Source organism: Pithys albifrons, chromosome 7, assembly GCF_047495875.1.
Source record: "Pithys albifrons albifrons isolate INPA30051 chromosome 7, PitAlb_v1, whole genome shotgun sequence".
In the NCBI taxonomy this organism is placed as follows: Eukaryota; Metazoa; Chordata; class Aves; order Passeriformes; family Thamnophilidae; genus Pithys; species Pithys albifrons.
Genome location: NC_092464.1, coordinates 15,312,619 through 15,333,646, shown reverse-complemented (window position 1 = coordinate 15,333,646; position 21,028 = coordinate 15,312,619). Strand labels below are relative to the sequence as shown.

At 42.2% G+C, this 21,028-nt stretch overlaps 1 protein-coding gene across 6 annotated transcripts in view; it reads right to left on the bottom strand.

Moving 5' to 3' along the window:
- EPC1 (enhancer of polycomb homolog 1) overlaps window positions 1-20,245 on the bottom strand; it is a 62,681-nt gene extending 42,436 nt beyond the window's left edge. For 3 of the 6 annotated variants that reach the window (XM_071559945.1, XM_071559940.1, XM_071559944.1), the window contains exon 1: window positions 4,067-4,528. In XM_071559945.1, coding sequence (XP_071416046.1) covers window positions 4,067-4,219 — 153 coding nt within the window. In that variant the 5' untranslated portion in view covers window positions 4,220-4,528. Of the gene's footprint in view, window positions 1-4,066; window positions 4,529-19,208; window positions 19,803-20,015 lie in introns of those variants that run through there. The other 3 variants (XM_071559942.1, XM_071559943.1, XM_071559941.1) reach the window with 3 other exon arrangements.
- Window positions 20,246-21,028: the final 783 nt, after the last annotated feature.

The window sequence follows — 21,028 nt, the reverse complement described above, 5'->3', positions numbered from 1 at the left end:
AAAACTCCCTCAAACGTGTAATTCCCAGACCCACAGGACTGTTATTAACTCTAGAAATTTCATCAATACAGACACATTTTCCCATTAGATAGTCACTATCTCCAATATATATACTAAGGGACTTTTGATTAGAAGTATCTCTGCGCACACACAGGGAGTGCCTTTGCTGAAGCACTGCCAAAACTAAGTTCTAACTTCCCAACATTTTAAATATGCCTTACAAAGCTGACATGACATACTTCAAACATATGACTTTGTTCATTTTTTAAACTCTCTTAAAAAAAATCAAACCCCAAAGCAACAAAAAACCCCAAGCAACTATATTCAGTATTTTTTCCATAAGAATATATATTTTTTAATTATCTACAAACCCTCAAACCCCACACCAAGTTCCTCTCTTTTGTATAAAAATCCAGAGCCTGGGGATGCAGAATGTGTCCCATCTCCTTTCCTTTCAAAAACCACAAAGAAAACAAGTGTGGTTTCCCTTAGTTTGGTTGGAGGTCATCAAATCAAGGGTGCCTGTAAGACCTCTGCATACTTTGTATCCAAAACATAAGTTGCTGAACACATTCAAAAAGCTGCAGTCTGTCTTATTTCAGGTTTTGTCTTCCTTAACTGGAGTTACCTCTGCTCTGCTTTTCTGGCTGTCTCCTTTCAGTCTAGAATCTGAATTTCCAGGTAAAGAAAAAGCAACACCCCCCTCCGGAACAGAAACCACAGGCCACACAAATTAACACCTTTTAAAAAGTCCTTCATAAAGGATAAACGAATCCAATCCACCTACTTGTTTATTCAGGCAGTTATCCAGTAAATTGACTTCCGAGCCAGATCTGCATTACTGTATCATTAACCCTGGTCTGTTGTCTGGCTCTCAAAATTACAGCACTGAGGATGTTTTGATCAAAAACAGGATTTTGAGACAATACAGGGGATGTTCAGTGTTATGTTCAGTGTTACATAAGGAGCGTCATTACATTTTGAAGGACTTTTATTTTTTGACATACATGTATCTCCTGATACTTCTTAGTTTCTTAGACTTAGCAACAGACTTGGCAACAGCCACAACGTGTTTACCCCAGAAACCTGGGAGCGAAACCAACTGTCAGAAGATCAGGGGGGTAACTTCCAGTACCACTGGCTGTGTGCCAAAGAGCTTTTTCCTGTCTTTTACCTCCACACGAAACCATTAACTGAAGTCAGGGCTTGAAGCATGTTAACAATTACTTGTTAACAGAACTAACACCACGTTAAGGCCCTGGGCGGTCATTTCTTTTAGAGCAGTTACGGTATCTCTTGTATCAGTTACATATTTTAGAACTCAATCAACTGAGGCCGGTTGGTTTTCCTCCCGTACAGAAATCACTGCTCAACTGAAGTTTGCAGTTGTAAAGTGAAGATGGAATATTCTCCCTATTTATTCTTTGCAGGAACAGGATGGGAGATGAGATGAAAGGGAAACAAGATTCCTTTTTGTGCATCAAATCAGTAATTAGTCATTTAAATATCTTGTGACTTGATGCTTGAATATTAAATCTCTTTGATTGCATTTTTCCCTAGGGAAAGTTATTTAGTCAAGAGGAAAGCTCTTAGCTCCAAATATGTATTCATTTAAAATTACATTTATGCAAAACTCAAAGCAATGTTAGAATTCTATTTATAAAAAGTTATAAATGCTTGTTCACACCAGTTGAATCCACCCTCTCCTCCAGATTCTTATGGACCCTTTGCCATCTGTTTGTAATACAAAACATCTATCATTTCACAAGTATTAGGAAAAAATCCTCCAACTCAGGTTTTCAACTGCTACACAACACAGACAACTACCAACTTTTCTAAATCCTGCATAGCATGAAGTTTGGGAAACAACACGGTAAGGTATTAAACTTGTGAGGCTTGTCATAACCTGGATCACAGAATTGTGTCTCTGTCGTCAACACCAACATAACACTGAAGAGAAAGCTCGTTAGGGTAACAGCAAGGAAGGAAGGAAGGAAATTTAGCAAGTTTGAAGAAACAAGGAGGAAGAGTTTAATATCAGCTATTTTATGTAAGATCCAAAAGGGATTCAGAAAGACACCTGTGTTTACTGATGGCAAACAAATTTCTCTTGGGGATGTGTGCTTGTGTGTACACCCACATTCAAAACACGTGCATGAGCAAACTGTGGAAAGTGTCTGAAGTTTAACCCTCGAAGGCAGATTCAGGAAACAAAAGCAGCACATTAACCACAGAAACAAGCCCTCTAATTAATGTTTAATATCTTTCCCTTGCCATGACTACTTTGTTTAGCTAGAACGTATCTCTCTGGGTTCAGGGAGACTACACAGACAGCCCATGTGATTTTCCAGCCTGAAAACTTGTAACTGCCAGGCAAGCAGTAGAAGAGAAAGCAAATTGACATTTCTACATAAATAAATGCACACATGCTCACTTGAACTGAGAAATAAACTCAGCAAACATCATAGCATACAACAAAATCTAAAATTCCAGTACAAGAAGAAACTAAGGGTGCTTTCTCTTATATTCAGAATCTTCGGGTATCAATCAGAATAACCTTCTGGGTCAAAAGGAAACACAGGCACTCTAAGCACTGCTGCCACCACTGCAATACTTCTCAGTGGATACCACGCTAAAGTTTTGAGCATCTTCACAAAAAAACCCACCACCAAAACAAAACCATAAAAAACCCCCCAACCTACCAATTAAAAACAAAAACCAAAACATCCACACTTCACAATATACATTATTACAGCAGATGTTTAAAGCAACTTATGACTTGCACAAGATTTGGAAATACTGAGTTATGTTAAAATGGTAGGGAGTTATGCTAAAAAAGTCTCAGAGTGGTTACTGAATGGACAACAACATGCAAAGAGCATTAATCTCCAGAAATCACTCTGCCTGGAGACATTTCACAAAAATTCACAGGCTCAGTTAACTTATAGCCATAGTGCCACAAACAGAAAACTCCATTTAAAGATGGTATTTCTCCTACAATAAATGTAACTCAAAGTTTTGTACACCTAGAACTACAAACAGAAACTTTACAGTCTGTCACCTTCAAAGGACAATGACAGTCTGACAGCTGTAAAAACTGAGGACTATGAAACTGTCACCTTTGTTCTTAGCAACAAATTTCAAAACCTGCTTACATAACTGTATTTCTACAGTTCTCTCCTATTTGCTGTGATTAATGCATGGAGGGGGTAAACTTTACTAAGAAAATAACTACAGATTTGCAAACACCGAAAATAACAAATAACACACTCCAATGCAGGGATCTTCAGCAGTAACAGCTACTGATTGTTTTACCTATCTTGGAAAGTGCTGAGCGAATGACTAAATGATCCTGAAGTTCAAAAAGGTTTAAAGTTTCCCCCTGCACTGAGGCAGAAAAACCGCGCGGAAAGCGATCGACTTTTCAGCTTTCCTTCCCGTGCGCGGTGTGGCAGAGGGGCCCATCGCACTTTCACTCGCGCCTGACAGACCTCGGTCTGTTCGCAGACACTTCCAGGGTTTCCCGGCGAACCCCAACAGAAACCCCTGCACTTCCTACATCCCCGGGCAGGGGGAAGGTCCCGATCCCGGTCCCGGTTCCAGCCCCGGGGGCGGCCGGGCCAGCGCGCGCTCCCGCGGCCGCCGCGCGCCCCCCTCGGCTCGGCAGCGCCCCCCAGCGGGGCCGCGCGCGCACGGCGGCGCCGCCGGGCCCGTGAGAGCCGCGCGGCCGCCGCGCCGGGCCCGGCCCGAGCGCACAGGCACAAAATGGCGGCCGCCCCGCGGGGTCACGTGACCCCCTTTGTGCCTTTCGGGGCCCCGCGCAGGGGCCGGCGGCGGCCGCGGGGCGCGCGCGGGGGGCGAGCGGGCCCGGGGCGGCCCCGGGGGCGCGCGCGGTGAGGGGCGGCCGCGCTCGGCGCCCTCCCGGTCCGGGTGTGCCCCCCCCTCCCGGCGGGCGGGGAGAGCGCGGAGAAGATGGCGGCCATTTTGTGCTTGCGCAGAGGCGAAGGTGGGGGCCCGGGAGCGGGGGGGGATGGTGGGACCCGGCCGGGGGGGGGGTCTCACGTACCGACTCCTCTTCCTTCTCCATGCCCGTGGGCATCTGCGGCACGGCCCGGTTAATGGAGGCATATTCGGCCAAGTCAGGCAGGTCCTCGCAGCGGAAGACGGGCAGCGGCTTGGACGCGTCCAGCGCCCGGGCCCGGAACGACAGTTTGCTCATGTTAGGCGGCGATGGCGGCTCCGGCTGGGAAGGGGGGGGCGGCAGCAAGCGCGCTCCGAGCTGAGAGCCGGACCCCGCCGAACGATCTCATGGAGGGACCGGGGCTCCCCCGGCGGGGCGGGGCGCACTCCGACACGGGGCCCGGCGGCGCCGGCTGGCGCGGCTGGGCTGGGCGCTGGCTCCGCTCCTCCGCCGCTCCGGTTCCGCTCAATACGCCACGGCCAACATGGCGGACATTAAACCTCGACTGGCCGCCTCTTTCAGCCAACCCCAGCGCCACAGCCATTCCCACACTGCATCGCGCAGCGCGCGGGCACGGCGCCGCCCGGGGGAGCGCGCGCGGCGCGGGCACGACGGCGCGGGAGCGCGGAGGCTCCGGGCGGCCCGAGCGGCAGCGGGAGCAGGAGCCGGAGATCGGGACGGCGTCGGGAGCAGCGCTGGGAGTTTAACCAGCGAGCGGCTCCGCTCCGCTCCCACCGGCGTGGGGAGGTCTGGACAGCCCCCAGACACCCAGCCCGGGGGAAGCCCCGCCGAGAGCCGCGCCTGACCTGAGCCTGCCTGACAGCCTCGGAAACCTGGGCGAGAGAGGCAGGGAAGTGCCGGCCCCGACCTTTCCGGCCGCTCGGGGGCCGGGCCGCGGGACGGCGGTGCCGGGCGCTGAACTCGCCCCGACCCGGGAGCGGCCCCGCACCCCGCCCGGCCCGGCGCGGCCCGCACCGCGAACCGAGTTCGCCTCCCCCGAAACGCCGCAGAAGCGCCAGAACAGGGCCCAGCCCGGCCGCTGTCTGAGGCTCTCAGAAACTCGGTCCGGCAGAGCGGACACGCGAACTGGGTTAACCCTTGCGTGGATTTATTCCCAGTGATCCGCTCGAGCGAGCGTACCCCAGGCAAAGGGGAGACTCATCTGAGCGTGTCTCATTAGAGAGGCTCGTTCACATCCCAGGGAGCCGACTGAACTGATGCGCTGCCCGGCTGTGAACAGGGCATGGGCAGGCAGCGCGTCCCTCTCCTCCCGGCGCGTCCCTGCTCCAAGCGCGCCCCTGCTCCCAGCGCGTCCCGGCTCCCAGCGCATCCCTGCGGAGCCGCAGGAGCGTCCAAATCCGCTCCCTCCCCGCAGGGCTCTGGAGCCGCCACCGAGTGCAGGACCAATCCACGTGTTATGTGCTTGCACTAGGTCATAATGTAACTCCAGTTCTAAAGTAAAATTCACCCTCTTGAAGTTATGCTTATTTTCATTTAAAGATGTGAGAAAGTTGTGGTTTGATTGAATTTAAGTGTCCCACTTTTAAAGCAACCTACTGTAGTTTTGTACAGTTATATGACAATCAGTAGACAGAACTTGTTCTTTATCACATACTATGGGGAAATAGAACTTTCAGAAATATGACATAAATATAACAAAAAAAATAGAAAACCCCTGGTTTGCTTGGCAGTTTTAGAAATCTGATATCTCTATAATAGGAACAAAAGCCATTTTTTAAATTTCATCACTGCTTCAATAATAATACCACCATACTCCACCTTGAGCAGCTACTAGACACTGGATGAAATATTACTAGATGCAGTTGTTAGCAGCAGTTTCAAGCCAACTATTTGCATGTCTGTCGTCCCCATAGGTCTGCCCAACTGTTTAACTTGCAAGTCATTTGGCATCATAACCTCTCTGGGACCAGAATTTCTATCTGTATTACAAATGAGTAATGCAGTGGGAGGCAGCTGTTAGGGAGAATGAGACTTGCTTTTTAGGAAGGTTTGGGTTTGTTTTTTTTTAAGGAGAACGGCATGAACTAAGGAGCATCATTGTACTCATTTGTTTAGTAGCTACATCAGAACCAAATGTTTAAACTGCTTTTTACTCTAATTTTAAGCTTAAAGCACACACTAACTAGAAATAAATTGCCCATAAAACACCTAGATAGGTTTCCACAAATATTAAATAATGTAGTTTATCCAATTAGCAGACAGATAAGGTGATGACAAAAAACCCACCAAAACCAAAACACAAAAAAGCCATATGCCATCAGAGATTGACTTTGACTTAAAACATTAAATGAAAATGAAACCCCTGGCAGCTAAGCAAAAAATAAGGCCATTAAATATAACTTTCCACTCACACTGATGAAAAGAAAACAATACATAGTGAGCATAATGAAAAGCAAAATATTGAAAATACTCTGAACTATAAAGAAAGAATAATCAAATTTAAACTTATCCTTAATTGACCTTTGCATTTCTAACCCTGCCACAAGCTTGAGAAAAGTGCAGAGCAAGCAGAACAGACAATAACATTTGGATACAAAGAGGGCAGTTGCATTAAGAAAGAGCTGGCCTGAAACTCTTGGACTCATCAGCTTTTAATGTTTTGCCAATAAAATAGATTGCATTTTAATAATTTCTAGCAGAAGCTGTTTAGTCCTTAAAATTACCTAAATTAATTCGCTAGTAAGATGAAAAGTGGGATATTTGAAAACAGTATGACATCAGCCCTAAAGTCTGTTCTGTGTGAGGTGGTGACAAGAAAAGGTATAGGACATAAACAGACTGATGTTCCCATTTTACCTTCCTTTCAGTTACAATATGTATATTTCAGTTTTTTCCATTTTGTAGCTTGTACCAAAATGCACACATGACATCTGTAGACATCAGTGCTGCCCTATAACAGCAGTTAATGTAGAATTGGTGTGGTCTGCATAATAACCAAAATACTCTTTGCAGGCTCTCAGTAAAAGATCAGTGAGTGTAAACTAATTTGTTGAACCAAAGTGCTGTGTAACTATTTTAAAAATTGAGCTGTAAGATAAAGTAATGAACTATAATGAATACGACATTATGAACTGCTGGGGGTTTGGGGTTTGGGGTTTTTTACTTTGGTTTGGTTTGGATTTTTTGTGCAAACTGCTGAAATCAGATCTTTAACATTCGGGGGATTTCTTTAAGGCTTCATCTTTTTATGATCTCAAAACAGTTAAAAGAACAAGCTTTACTAAAATGAAAACACTTTGTACATCAGCTGTGTAGCTGGTAAATATGACCTTTTCAATATACATTCAAAAGTACTAAATTCAGTCTGGGCATCGGGGCAAAGATACAACAACTGGCTCCGTGCAGCTACAGACAAGGGTGTCTTGTGCTGTCGTCTAACTCAGGTTTGTGAAGCCCAAAAATGTAAGTTGCTATTTTGGTTTGCAGGTTCTGTGTATCTTTTGACAAGTTTTTACAAATTTTAGCATTTATTTTGTTTTCTGGCTTAAGACCTCTCTGACTTAAAGAAAGACTTTGAGTCATTTATTCAAGCATGAATTGTAGTCTTTTGAAGATGAGTTTAATATTGTCTCCCATTCTAACTCCAATCATCATCACAAAAGTGCATACAGGGTAAAGTCCATATAATTTTTGGTGCTTTCCAGAATCAAGCAATTTCATATTTTAAGGTAGGAGACAGTTATTCAACATCTTAAAAAAAACCTTTTTAAAACATTTTTTCTGACTTTCATATCCATAAATATTTGCAGTTTTTCATTTCCCTCACTCTGACTACTTTACACCCTGCTAGTACTAACCATTTATCTATGCAGAAATTTTGTTGATCTGGGGTTTTTTCATCTCCATAAATGCTAACTATTCTGAACTGATTAAAGAAATGTCACTGATCTCTGCCCCCACACACTTTCAGTACTCAAGTATTAAGAAATGGTACATTCTGAAGTTACCATAACTGGGTTTCTTTCCAGAATGGTTTACTCTTAGGGGTGTTTGAAAAGCTGTGGGTGGCTCTTTTGTTCTGTAGTAAGCTTTTATGGATTTTTTAAGATATATTCCTGTTCTACATTTGGCGGTGATGCTGCTGTTCAAATTTGCTCCTCAGCTGCCCTTCTTGCATGTGCTTTACAACATTAAAGATAGCTACATTCTTTTGAATCATCTCAGTGAGATGCCTGGAGTTTGAATTAAAATGAGATAAATGCAGACAAATGTGGCACTGGAGGTTCCTCATTATTTTATAAAATGTCACTTAAGTAGATGCATACAGAAATTCTCTTAATAGCATGAAGATTTCAACAGTAATGTAACACGTAGCCAATTTTACCTTATTTACTTGTGTCAACTGTCTGTTTTAAAAGAGATAATGGAACTGTCACACATATTTAAACAGTACAGATACCATTCTACAAAACTGGTGCAGAATGCCTTTGTGATAACTTCTGCCACTGTTTTGAAAGATAATTTAGTGTTTCACAGCTTTGGTTCCCAATGAATGGTATAATATATTCACTTTGTTATTTTAGGTGTTCATGGTTGAGATGCAACAGGTACAAAGCTTACTTGAAGTTCTATGAATCATAATTTGAAGTAGTGACCAAGTAAATCTCTTCCTCAATTCTTGACTCAATGAGGGGAGATTAATTGGTCTTGCATGTGTATACATATATAAATTTATATATTTTTGTTTCTGGTACATATATTACATGGCCAAATTCTTCAGTTGCTTTTTATTTTTTGTAAGCACTTTCAGTTTATGCTGCAGAAAACCCAATAGATACGAGATGAGATACTACTGCATTTAATATGATATTTCTTGTTACTGTTCAAAAGAACATAAGCATAATCCTCTAGATTCCAAAACTCACAATAAGTTTAAATTTAGAGATGCAACAGCCTGGCAAAACAAGAAGCTTGTGTTAAACATGAGCATGTAATTTTTCCACTACAAACCCAACAATTGCTACTCTCAGGAGCAGTACCTTAGAAATGACAAGTAGTATAGCATTACAAAAGCAGTTGTGCCCTCAACATTCTGAACAGAGGCACAAAAATTGGCTTTCTTGCAACACAATCTGAAGTTTTAACGCTTTGTTGCAAGTGACCATACTAAAAACAGGATGAGGAATTACCATGTGACCAATGGGTTTCACATTTTTTAAAACTACATGCAGGAAATCACCAGGCAACAGCATTTTGCAGTAGGTAATGCCAACAAAAGCAAGACAGGCTGAAACGAACAGTAGTTCTGTCATTGCTCAGGTTCTCTCTTGGTACTGTGCTGCCTTTGATAACAATATTGGCTTAACACACTGTGGTCCCCCGTCCTGCTCTGCCATCCACTCCTTCTCCTCTGTGGCTGCACTGCCCCCTCACTGGTGTCAGCACCACTGCGTATGGAGCTGCACCGAGTGGGAATCCCATCGGATACTTCCAACAACTCAGCCAGAAGCCCAACAGCACAAAGCAGAAGAGACACCTGAAGAGATCTGTGTTAGAACTTGCATTTCCCCACTATCTGCAGTTTACAGGCACTGCCCTCTTCATATGATCCAGTTTGTGAAAGCTGCAGAATACGGTATTCTGAATGATAAGAGCTGTGCAGAAAGCTGTGCAGAAAATGATGCAGCTATAGATGCAATTTAATACACACTCAAAATAGTAACACTGTCATATGCTGTATTTTAAAAATTTTGCCTACAAGACCAGTGTCTGAACTAGTCTATGAATGGAAGAGTTTGCATTTTCTTTCAGACTGATTACACATCACTGTGTATGGGAGGGGTTTTATAATTTCAAGTACATATATAACAGGCAATGGCTTTTATCATGACTGAAAGGAGCCAGATGCCAATTTAATGGTGTAGTCTTCTTTGGGAATGTGTTGTCAGTCATATTTAAAAGTCAGGTCCAGCATCCTCAGGGAAGCTAAGCTGAACCTCAAATGGATATTCCACTGAGCCATATCCAAAAGAGAAGGAAAAGCCAGCAATTTTCTTACAGAGAAGAGACAAAGTAAAGAGAGGAGCAGCAGAAGTTTTTGCCAGATCTCTACTTCTCCAACTACTTCGAAGCTCTTAGAGATGGTGGAGGCAATTGCCTCCATAGGGGGACCAGAACGAGTGCAAGGGATTATTATTTCACCGGCTCAACATTTGTCGCAACATCACCTGGACAGAGAGTACATTTTACTATTCTGTTGCCTAAAATGTATCTGAAAACAGGAAGGGTTTGAGGAGTTTTTTTAGTACTGTCAGAAAGGAACGAGCTTCCTTTATATGGCTCATTCCAGAGACTCAAGTTTTCATGTTTAGGGAAAATACATTATAGTGGAAGCAGCTATCCTCTTAGACACAGCAGCAGTAAAGACAAAAACTATGCTGGCACTCTTCTGTATTGAAATGCATCTTTCCCTGTTTGAGTTTCAATGGATTCAGAATAGATATCCTAGAATTGTGAGGGTTAAAAGTGACTTATGAGTTTCTCCTTTAGGCTTTCATGCTATAATGTGTATTCCCTCTAAAATACCACACTACACACACCTTGAATTCTTGATTTAGTCTTCTTCACCAGCAACTCATTTCACAAACTAATCTTTTAGGATTAAGTAGTAAGACAAAGGACAACAAAAAAAATCCAAAAATGTGCTACTTTATGCTCTGGTTGTTTTTAAAAAATCTTTATCCAAAACATTTTGTGTTCTGACATACAAAACAATAATAATATTAAAATCATAATTTATTAAGTAAACACAACCTGAGCTGGACAGACTGACTAGCCAACTCTTATTTAGCTGCAAATATCAGATTATAACACATGAATAATTTCTGAGTCATGTGAGTTTAATCATATGGTTCTGTATTACTTCCAGTAGAAGAGCCAGCAGAAGGGCAAAAACCTTATGCTTTTTTTGCAAAAAAAGAAAAACAAAAAGAAAAAACCCCAACCAAGCAACAAAACCACAACAACCACAAAACCCAGCAAACCTAATCAAACAAAACAAAAAAACCCCAAACAAAACTACAAAAGAAACTCAAACAAACAAACAAAAAGCCAAAAATCCCCACCTTGTCTTGCAAACACAACTAATTCATTCATCACAGAACTAAGGACAGATTACTTTGATATTCAGCATAGGATAAGGTGAAAGGCTAAAAAAGGAAAACAGAAGTAGAGAAATTATGGTTGTACATGGCTCTGCCTGCTGTCATGAGTCCTTCAATTGACCATTAAGTTAAAAATAAACAAAAACCCTGTCACCAATAGCACACACCACACCAGCACATAAACTGGGCTACCACCTCAGTGCAGGTAAAGGGGTAAACTGGGGACAGACCACGCGCCTTGGCATGACTTTAGAAAGTTTATGCTGTTTGTTGTGTGGCTCTATTAAATGCAATATACAGCAAAATCAATTCAGGTAGACACATGCTCTAACTTTTTAATTTTTTACCTTACACTCGCAAGACAGAAATCCTATCTTGCAAGTCAATCTATGAAAAATTGTTCCAAGTGCTTCAGAGCTTCTGGTTACTATGATCAAGTATTTTCAGAACTTCAGAATTCCACTGCTGATCTTAAAAAATGTGTGTCTCATATCTACTAGATGAAGCCCAATGCTTTAAACTGCAGTTCCTGAATCAGAATGGAACTAGTACATCTGCGTGCCTCAGACAACTGAGGCAAACATTGACATACCTAGACAGGAGTTAGCTAGGCTTCCGAAGTCTTTTGGTACAGAAAAGTATACTTGCAGCTTGGAATGAAGAGGTATTTCCTAACACATATGTTTAGAATTTTTTTTAATGCTAGTGGGACTTACCTACATACCTACAGTGTCAGTGAACTCTGAATTCCAGATTGAATTAATATGACTGTGTTGTTAAGTACCTAATATAGGCACCTTTACTTAAGGTAAATATATTTCTCCGAAGAAATGAAAAAATACAAACAACTCAGCCTTTTGTATTGCAAAAGTTTGATGTTGTTAGTTTGCAAGAACACAAATATTCTTTCAGTTTTAGAAGTGGATTTTTGTTTTACACACTGTAGTTTGATTTATACTTCTAAATTAAACATGAGTGAATGTTAGAAAGATATTGTTTGTCTTCTAGGATACAAACTAATCATGATCATATTCATAAACAAACATTTATATATACACTTCAGAGAGTGTAAATTAATAATGCTGTATTAGTGAAAAAAACCCTAATGAATTAAGTTTGACTATAAATATCCAGCAGAGGAGGCTAGATCTGAATATAAAACTGATCAGATGAGACTGTTTTGATGTATCTATATCTTTAAATGATAGCATCAGAGGCACAGAAAATGTAAAACTCTGGTAGGGTTAACCTGAAGAAAATATATTCCCTGAGGTTTTTGAACATTTAGAGAATGCAAAAATCTTGTGGGAGTTGGGTGGATATTGAGAGGGAAAATGTTTTGGTTTAGATGAAAACTTGAAGTCACCATGAGAAGAAAAACAGAGAAATCGCATTAGGTTATTTTTTTCTGTTGCTAATGTAAGTGGGCTCTGGAAATCCAGTGCTGTGGTATTACTTCTCACCCCCTCAGTGAAATCCTCAAACCTGCTGTAAGGGCAACCTCACAAACACAAGCAAATGGAACGTGGTTTTCTCAAATCATTTAGATTACAAGCAGGTAAGAGTTTCAGCCTCTTGCCCCTGCCTGATAGAGGCACTCCACTTTCATTCTCTTACTGAGTCAGTTTTACAGCTGTTGGACCTTCTGCTTGTCTGACCAGGAGAAGGTGACAGACCCCTGTCATTAACACAGGGCTCTGGGCATAAGCCTGGTACTGGTCACAAGTGCCAGTTCTGCTGAACTTCATCTGATTTATAAGCAACGCAAGAAGGGTGTTAGCACAAAAGGACATGGCCCATTTAAAAAAAGAAAAAGAAAGGGAGAACATGAAAGATGGGAAGGAAAAGAGTTTCTCACATTAAAGTAGCTTATCTGGAAATCTGCTTGACTAGAGCTTCCAACTCCCGGATTCCTGCAATACCCAATTTTTAGTTTGGAAATAGATTCAGAGATGACAAAAGAAATCAGAATACTTTCTTATAGAATCTTCATTCATTACATGATTATGAATGGATGTGGGCTAAACAGAATGTGTATATGCAGAGTCATCAGACATACTTTTTTCCACCTGTTATCCAGCTTGTCTTCTCCTTAAAAGATCCTGATTGTGGCCCTTTTCTTGAATTGTGAATACACAATCACATTGTCTAAAGACATTGTGATATTCTGTCTTGCATGGATACCTTTAAGAGTATCAGAAATAACACAAGTGCTCTGCATTATAACATTTTAAATTAAGTTTTAAATTTTCCTGAGAAGACACTCTGAACATACATCCAGGTAACATGCCCTGTCTATGCCTAGCATTACAGATGAAAATCTGTCAGATAAAAGGGCCTTCTCAAGAAGTTATCCCTTTAGTCGCCAGGTAATGGCAGCACCAAGAGTCTGTAGTAAATAGATACAGGCCCTAAGGATGCCTGTAGCGCTGTCACCTGATTTTTTAGCCTGTTTAAACAAAAAACAGAAAACTCACTCTTATTTGTCTTAGTGAATATCCAAGATGCGCATTCCTGTGAGGCCAGGGAGGTCTTCCTTCCATTTAGCAAGTTTCTTAAAGGGAGTGAAGATTAAGAGCTAACTTCTCATTACCTAAACCATTCACAGGTCAGTATTAGCAAACACAGGGGTGTGGGATTTAGCTGACTAGGTGAGGACATTCACATCTGAACTAGTCATAAGAGGCAGATGGATGCCTGATCAGGATACTCAATGAAGTCTAAATAACATTTATATCACAGCAGAAACCCAAAATTTAGTTTTTTGGTTGTTTTGTTGTTTGATTAGTTGGCATGCTTTAGGTTTTGTTTTTTTAAAGCTGTGATTTACTTGACCTGGTTTTTTTCAATGACTAGAATTACAGTTTTAACAATACTCATCTAAAGGCAGATGCAAGAAGTTCTACATGAAGTGTTTATAATACAGGGATTCCAATTTACTCCAAAGCACAGCCTACTGTTAATCCAATGAAGTGTGAGTTAACACAACCTTAACACAGTCCTGTTACCTACAAATATAACCATGCACTTGTAAGCACAGGTTCCAGACTAATCCAGAATGGAACCTGACTAAAAGAAGACTGCTCTGGGAGGAACAAGTCAGCTCACTGTTCCTCAGGCTTCCTACATTTTAAATTTAAACATTATTGAGTCAAATCCATGAGGCAGCCTTGGGAACAGGGAGGAGATCCAGGCCACTCCTTTCCCTCTTCCTCTGGGAATCTCAGTGCCCAGTGCATTGCAAAAGCTAACTCCTCCTTTTCCCCTTCCATAGCAAAAGTGATTCAGCTTGTCTTCAACAACAGAAGATGTAAAGTCAGCATCCCACGATTTTCAGTCATTGCTCCAAGTCTGAATTCCCATGGACTACATTTAGAGCTCGCTATTTTACTGGTGCTCAAAGCAATAGACTTGCATCTGTAGCTATTGTTTTCAGTCTATGGCATTCTATGGCTCTGAGCAACTTTCCATTTATCATCGGGGAGCTCCATAGCAGCATCCCAATTCCCTGCACAACTAGTTAAGACTAGGACTCATACGTTATTTGGCAGTTCCCATTTCTCTGTTGTTTATATTGGGAGATGAGCAGAAAGAATAACTTTAGGAAACATAGTTACTTTTTAAGCCCTCTTCTGACCACCAATTTTAAGCTCTAGCTATTATCCACAGAGAACTGAAGAACAAACTTTCCTATTAAGGAAATCTGTAGTATTTGTATTATCTTGCTCCTGGACAGTCCAGTGGTAACTTGATATACTGGAATGTGACTTAGCAAAGTCTAAAGAAGCCCATGTGACTTGAAGCCACTGGTGTGTGGTCACATGTGTCCAAGGCATATTTTGTCACTCACAACAGCAAGAGAGAAATTCTGTTTCAAAGCACTTACATTCCCCACCCTGTATATATACTAAAGTGTTTAAAATCTAGGATTGTCTCTTCGCTACAACACAAATTAATTTCTTGAGCTGTTTGGTAGGAAAAACATGAAGAATGGTAAAAGGTGGAAGGGTGTGCTAGTCATAGTGGTTTCTCTGGCATACAAGAGGTAGAGCACATTATTTTATAACACTGGCAAGTCATACAAATATCACTCTGGAAGAGGTATGGAGGAACCTAACTTTCTAGAAGATGAGAGCCTGAAGCAGGCACTTAGTATATTGTCCTTTGTTCAGAGCCAGGAAACAGGTGATCCTTGAAGTAAGTTCTAAAATAATTATTCATTGCTGTAAGTTGATACGGAAAAGTATGATGTGGAGAACTACAGTTTGCAGTCATGAAGTAAGAGAGGTGAGAAACAAGTCTATTCACAAGGTGTCAAACGTAAAGATAACCCTCCCCTACTCTCGAAGCCTTGTTGAATCAAGGACACAATGAATACTTCAGAATGCTAGAAAGAGAACAGACAGGAGTCCCAGGCACCAAGGTGTGGTATCAGCACAGGAAATCAGAGAACACAATGATGTATCAGTGAATGAAGCAGGAGGTACAGCTTTTGTTTGAACTTAGTCCCAAACAATGCTCTTCTACACCACCAGCAGGCTTCTGGGGAACTGTCTTCACATTATCATCAGTTAACTTTGGAAGTAACATCTGCCTGGAATCAACACCCCTGCACTGCTATGACTATTTTAGATGGCCATTTTTACCATGGTTGTTACCTGAGTATATAACTCTAGTAATATTGGTAAGAGGGATGTCAGGAAGGCACAAAGATTTTGGTCAGTCAAGTTGAGTTAAGCTCTTGAAAAAGATTGGTTTACAGTGGAATGCTGTATTTCAAATAGTTTTAAACCAAGAGAACCAAATATCTTTGAAAGGTGTCTGGAATCTATATTATATAGACTTTCTAGGTAAAAGGAAAGCTGTATTAGGAGAAAAATATATCACTGTTACCATCTCAAAAAGGAAGAGATATTTAAGGGAGAAAATTAAGAAACTCACCAAAAAAGGGGAAAAAAAAAAGAAGTTCTCATGCTTTAGGTATTTCAGAAGGAGCAGGGTGGAAAAAACACACAATAAAGACAGAGGCACCCTTCAGTAATAACTCTTTCAGGCATTTCTGCAGAAGATGCAGGAGGTAACTTGCTATTTAGCTTTGAGAGGATGCAAAATCTTGACCAATTCTTATTCCTTATTGGCAAAACATCTGCTGGGAACTATTTCTTGGTCAACAATGGCTCGAAAGAAAGGAGGAGAGAAGTGAGGAAACTGCTGAATTGCAAAAGATCAGCACTTCACTCTTCTCACCTCATGACTTCGTGATAGGAGTGGGAACAGACATTTTTATCAGATGCTGCCTCAAAGTTGCAAAACCATAACCAAACTTAAAGAGTAGCCCCAACTGAAGGGGAGAAAGAAGAGAAAGTGTGAAGGAACCTTCTAGTCAGCATTCATGTTCTTGCTGACTTCACTGAGCTAGAACTGAGTCTGAGCAGAAAGATCACTGGCAATCAGTTTGTTCTTGGCCTTCATGCCCAGGCTGCAGTCACAAGAAATCATCTCTTTCATGGTCCAGTATGACAAGCGGAGCAGAAGCATGAAATTACCTTCAGTAAGTACCTCAGTTTATCATTTGCTCAGTACTGTTGTCTATGGATGAGCAAACTGAACATTGGTCTACACAACGTAAAAAAAGAAAAGTTGTATCAGAATTAAATAACCCAGTGATTCTCTAAGATTGACAATGATTCTAATAGATTCAACAACAACTGGCACTCCTTCCATTGGCATAAACCATGCCCAAAATGCCAGCCTCATGGCTTAGTGATCAGGTCTCAGAAATGGAAGACAGCCAAAATCCACACTTTCTAAGAGAGTCCATATCTTGATACTTGTCCTTAAGACCTAAGAGTTGTACCAGGGCACCAAAGATGTGATGGTCACGTTGCACTGTCACAGATCACCAGGACTCTCTACTCCAGCGAAGAATCCATAAAAGCAGATCTTGTCTGACAGAGTAGAAATGATAAAAGCTGACTGCTCCCTTGGATATAGACATTTGTTACTAGAAGAAGGTTGCAAGATGTATTTTACCTAAGACAGAATAAAATTTACCTCCCTTTAAAAAAATATAACAAATAAGAGACTGTTGCAGAGATATACTGAAGTTGTGTGTCAGTTTCCACAAAACTAATTAAATTAATGAGCAAACTTTCTTTGAAAACAAAATCTAAATGCATTTTTTAAGATTTAAACATTCATGAGAAGTTTAGAGACTGTTTCAAACTGTTGTCATATTTATTCTTTGAAATAATGAAGATACTGTAATATGAAATAGATGCAAAGAGCTGTAAAACTGTCAGGTTTTATCACTCCAAAATAACAGGCACATTGATTCCTTAAACATGTATTAAATTTAATGTTAAATTTATTCCTGAACCTGTTGAGTTTTCAATACGTGCTCTGATCATAGGCTTGATTATGTCTTCCCACCCATCTTAGAACATTATTTACTTCTGTTTTCTTACACCTAATATGGATGTTAGCAGAAAGCCTTCTAATCCTTTTGCACTTAGACCCGAGGTGATCTGTAGGTTGTAACAAAAGAAAACAACACACATTAACATATATCTATTTATAAGAACATGTAAAACGCATGCTCCACTTAGCAACAGGAAAGAAAAAACCCACCCACCTCAGGTGAATCTTCTTACAATCCGAAGGACTACGTTAGGTTTTCCCTTCTTTACAATCCCACCTTCATACACAACCCAAACTCCTATAGACCTCAACAGGAGATTTGCATATGCGAGCACAAGAGCAAGGGGGACCCAGGGCTTGACTAACCACCGGTGAATGGAACCTTAAACTTCTCAACAAGCAAACAATGGACTAGTTGCACAATAAGTGTGTGCCAAAGCCTTCCATATTGGCTGCAAAAAACACTTAAAAACCTTTTATCTGCAGCTACTGTAAAATCATTTTGAGGGTGGAACTGAAAAATGTCATCACTGAGGAAAACGACTCGACGTACAGGATCGGGAAAAAAAAAATTAACGTTCAGTCTCATTACACAAACCAACGAAAGGGTGAGGTCATGCCTGTGCCGGGCCATAGTTCATGCGACACCACAATTTTCAGAGATACAATTTCATCGTCTTCCTAACTAATCTGAGGTTACTTTTGATACAGAGAAAAGAAAAAGATACAATAGATCAAACCGTGCCCCACCTTTCCCACCCCCCACCCCCAGCGCCCTCCCCCTTTAGAGCCAGGGACACGAATTGTTTCGGAGCCCCACAGCGCCACCAGCACAGAGCAATGCAAAACAAAAAAGATCTCCCACCGGGTGAAAAAAAAAAGCGCCTAGAAAAATGCCAAAAATTACAAAATGTCTCCCAAATGTACCTTCTTGGAGAAAAAAGAACAAACAAACCACTCACCCCCCTTCTCCACCCACCCCCCGCCCCGTCCCCCCCAAAGAAAAAGAGCAAATAACCCAACACCAAGACATCTAAATGAAGTGTGGGGAAATAAGAACCTTTATATAACTAATGCTTTAAGCTAATTAGAAGAGCGCTAATTTGTAAATAAAAAGGTCACTGTTTAGTAAGAGCCGTAACTTAATATAAACGCTGTTATGTCCATCTCCACCTTCACCATACCAAGGGCAGTTTTCCCCCCGTACTTTAGACCAAAGTAATCCATCAAGAGCCATCACAAATGGCATTGTAAACTCTTTTAGCCACCACCAGACCATATAGCAGCAACATAATATTCTTCTTTATACACGAGAGCTGTATTACGTTTATAAAGACAGCCACATATTTGGTCCTGGATCCGTTTATTACTCGGTAAAGAATTCCCCGCCCCCCTCCCCCCAACAAAAAACCAAAACCAAAAAGAAACCCAAGTCCATCTGGAAAATATTTGAGTTCTTATACTCTTAAATTGAAGTTAAATTGTTGTTAAGCTTCGCGTGTATAAAATTTTAAAGAGAAAAAACCCTGACTTCAGTAATTGTCGCTATTAAGGAGACACCGTTGGGTGGGATACACGAGATCAAAGCTATGAAAAATACAAGGCTACGTTTTGTTCATCAATACAACGAAAACCCTCCACAGCACCAACACATGCCAAAAACCCGCAGAAAGGAATATTTTTGGTTAAAACCACAAACTTACCTTGGGAGAAGGCAGCCCTTGCAAAAGGGCTGTAACAATATGGACTGCATACTCGCTCTCCTACAACCAGCCACCTCCATGCTGCAAAGGGCTCCCCGAACATCCTTAAAATATTTCGCAAATGCAGAAAGTGAGACTTTTCTTTTTTCTTTTTTTTTCTTTTTTTCCCCTCATCGCTCTCTCTCTGTTTTAATCCCCCTCCCCGCCACCCCGCCAGGATGGCCGGGTGAGGAAGGAGGCGGCTTCCCGAGGGTCGGCGGGCGCTGCCGGGGCGGGGGACCCGGTGCCGCGAGGTCACAACTTTGCGGGGCCGGCGGCGGCTTCGCTGTGCTCGGCGGGCAGCGGCGCCCCCGCCCGCTCCCCCCGCTGCCGCCGCCTGGAAAAATGCAGTGTGCCATTTTACACCCGCTTCTGGAACACACAGGACCAAAGTCTAGCGCCGGGCTTTCGGTGACACTGCAAAACTACGGCTCGCCCCGCGCAACCCCCCGCCTCATCCTCCTCCTCGGAGAGAGAGCAGCCGCCTCTTGAGAATTAATAAAGAAAGACAGCTGGAAAAAATAATTCCGAGACTTCGTCGTTTTGCCTCCGTCCCTCCCCCCGCCCCCGCCCCCACTCCGAACCCCGCAGCAAGTTTGTGCCGCCCGGCGCATCCCTCGCCCTCCCCGCACCCCGCCCGCCGCACTCCGGCAGCTCGCAGCATCCGAAAGAGCCAGTCATGCCTGAAACAAAATCCATGATTCCTGGAAAGTGGGGAGGCTTGAATCCCAACAAATACTCAATTTACTTACAATTATAAATACCTACCTTATGAAAGAACTAAATTAACACTAAATTCAACATATACATCCGTTACGGCAGGAATAGTTTTTCCATAAATACTGTTTTAAAAACCCCTCCTTATACTGACTGACAGAATTCTACCATGCTGCCCACAAACAAAATGGCTGTGGCACCGAGTTTTTTGGTTCCTCCCACTGTGCCTCCCCCTGGCCTCCAGGAAGTGGTAGAAATCCAAAATAAAATCCGCACGAAAAGTACAATACACCAGCCAAACTCCGCACGGCACCGTCAGACAGCACTGGGAGGGAAACACGTTTACCAACGTTGTACTTTCTCGAGGATTTTTATTGTTTTTAGAAGGGCATCAATCACTGGGAATTTACATCACGGTGTAATCTGAACTTCCTGCTTTACATATTTATAAGGTCTTTCACCTATCTTGGCAGGCTTTCAAATTAAGTGGGTTGGGAAATTTGATGCCGTGGCTCCAGTTTGCGAGCTGAGTCAGGTAGTCCCTGCTGGAGCTGGAGCTGGAGCTGGAGCTGGGCTCTGAAAAGCCGGGCGGATTCTGATACCTTCGCTGCTCAGCGCAAGATAAAATTAGCCCCCTAACATATCCCAGTCTCGTCAATGTAGGCACAGAGAGGTCCCTGGAGTGACGATTCTCAGTGGTAACTGAAATTTATGCCTCTTGCACATAAATATACCTTTTGTAATATTTGTAATTTTGCCATTGTGTTTCCCTGGAGTCTGCCTTAATCATGATTTCTGAAGACATAAACTTGAATTTTCTCTTATTATGACCCTGTTTAGTGTTGCAGACTTTTAACTTTTTGTCCTTTACCCTAAAAAAATCAGGAAAATATAGCATATTTATGGTAGAATTATGACAAAAATGTCAATATGTGGTGCTCTAGCTGAGCCACCAGTCTTGCCAGGCAATAGCACAAAAGCTCCTCTTGCACTGCCTCTTGGGCTCCGAAGGGCCTGATTCATTTCCCCTGAGAGTCCTTTTCCTGCCTTTAAGAGGAGTTGCA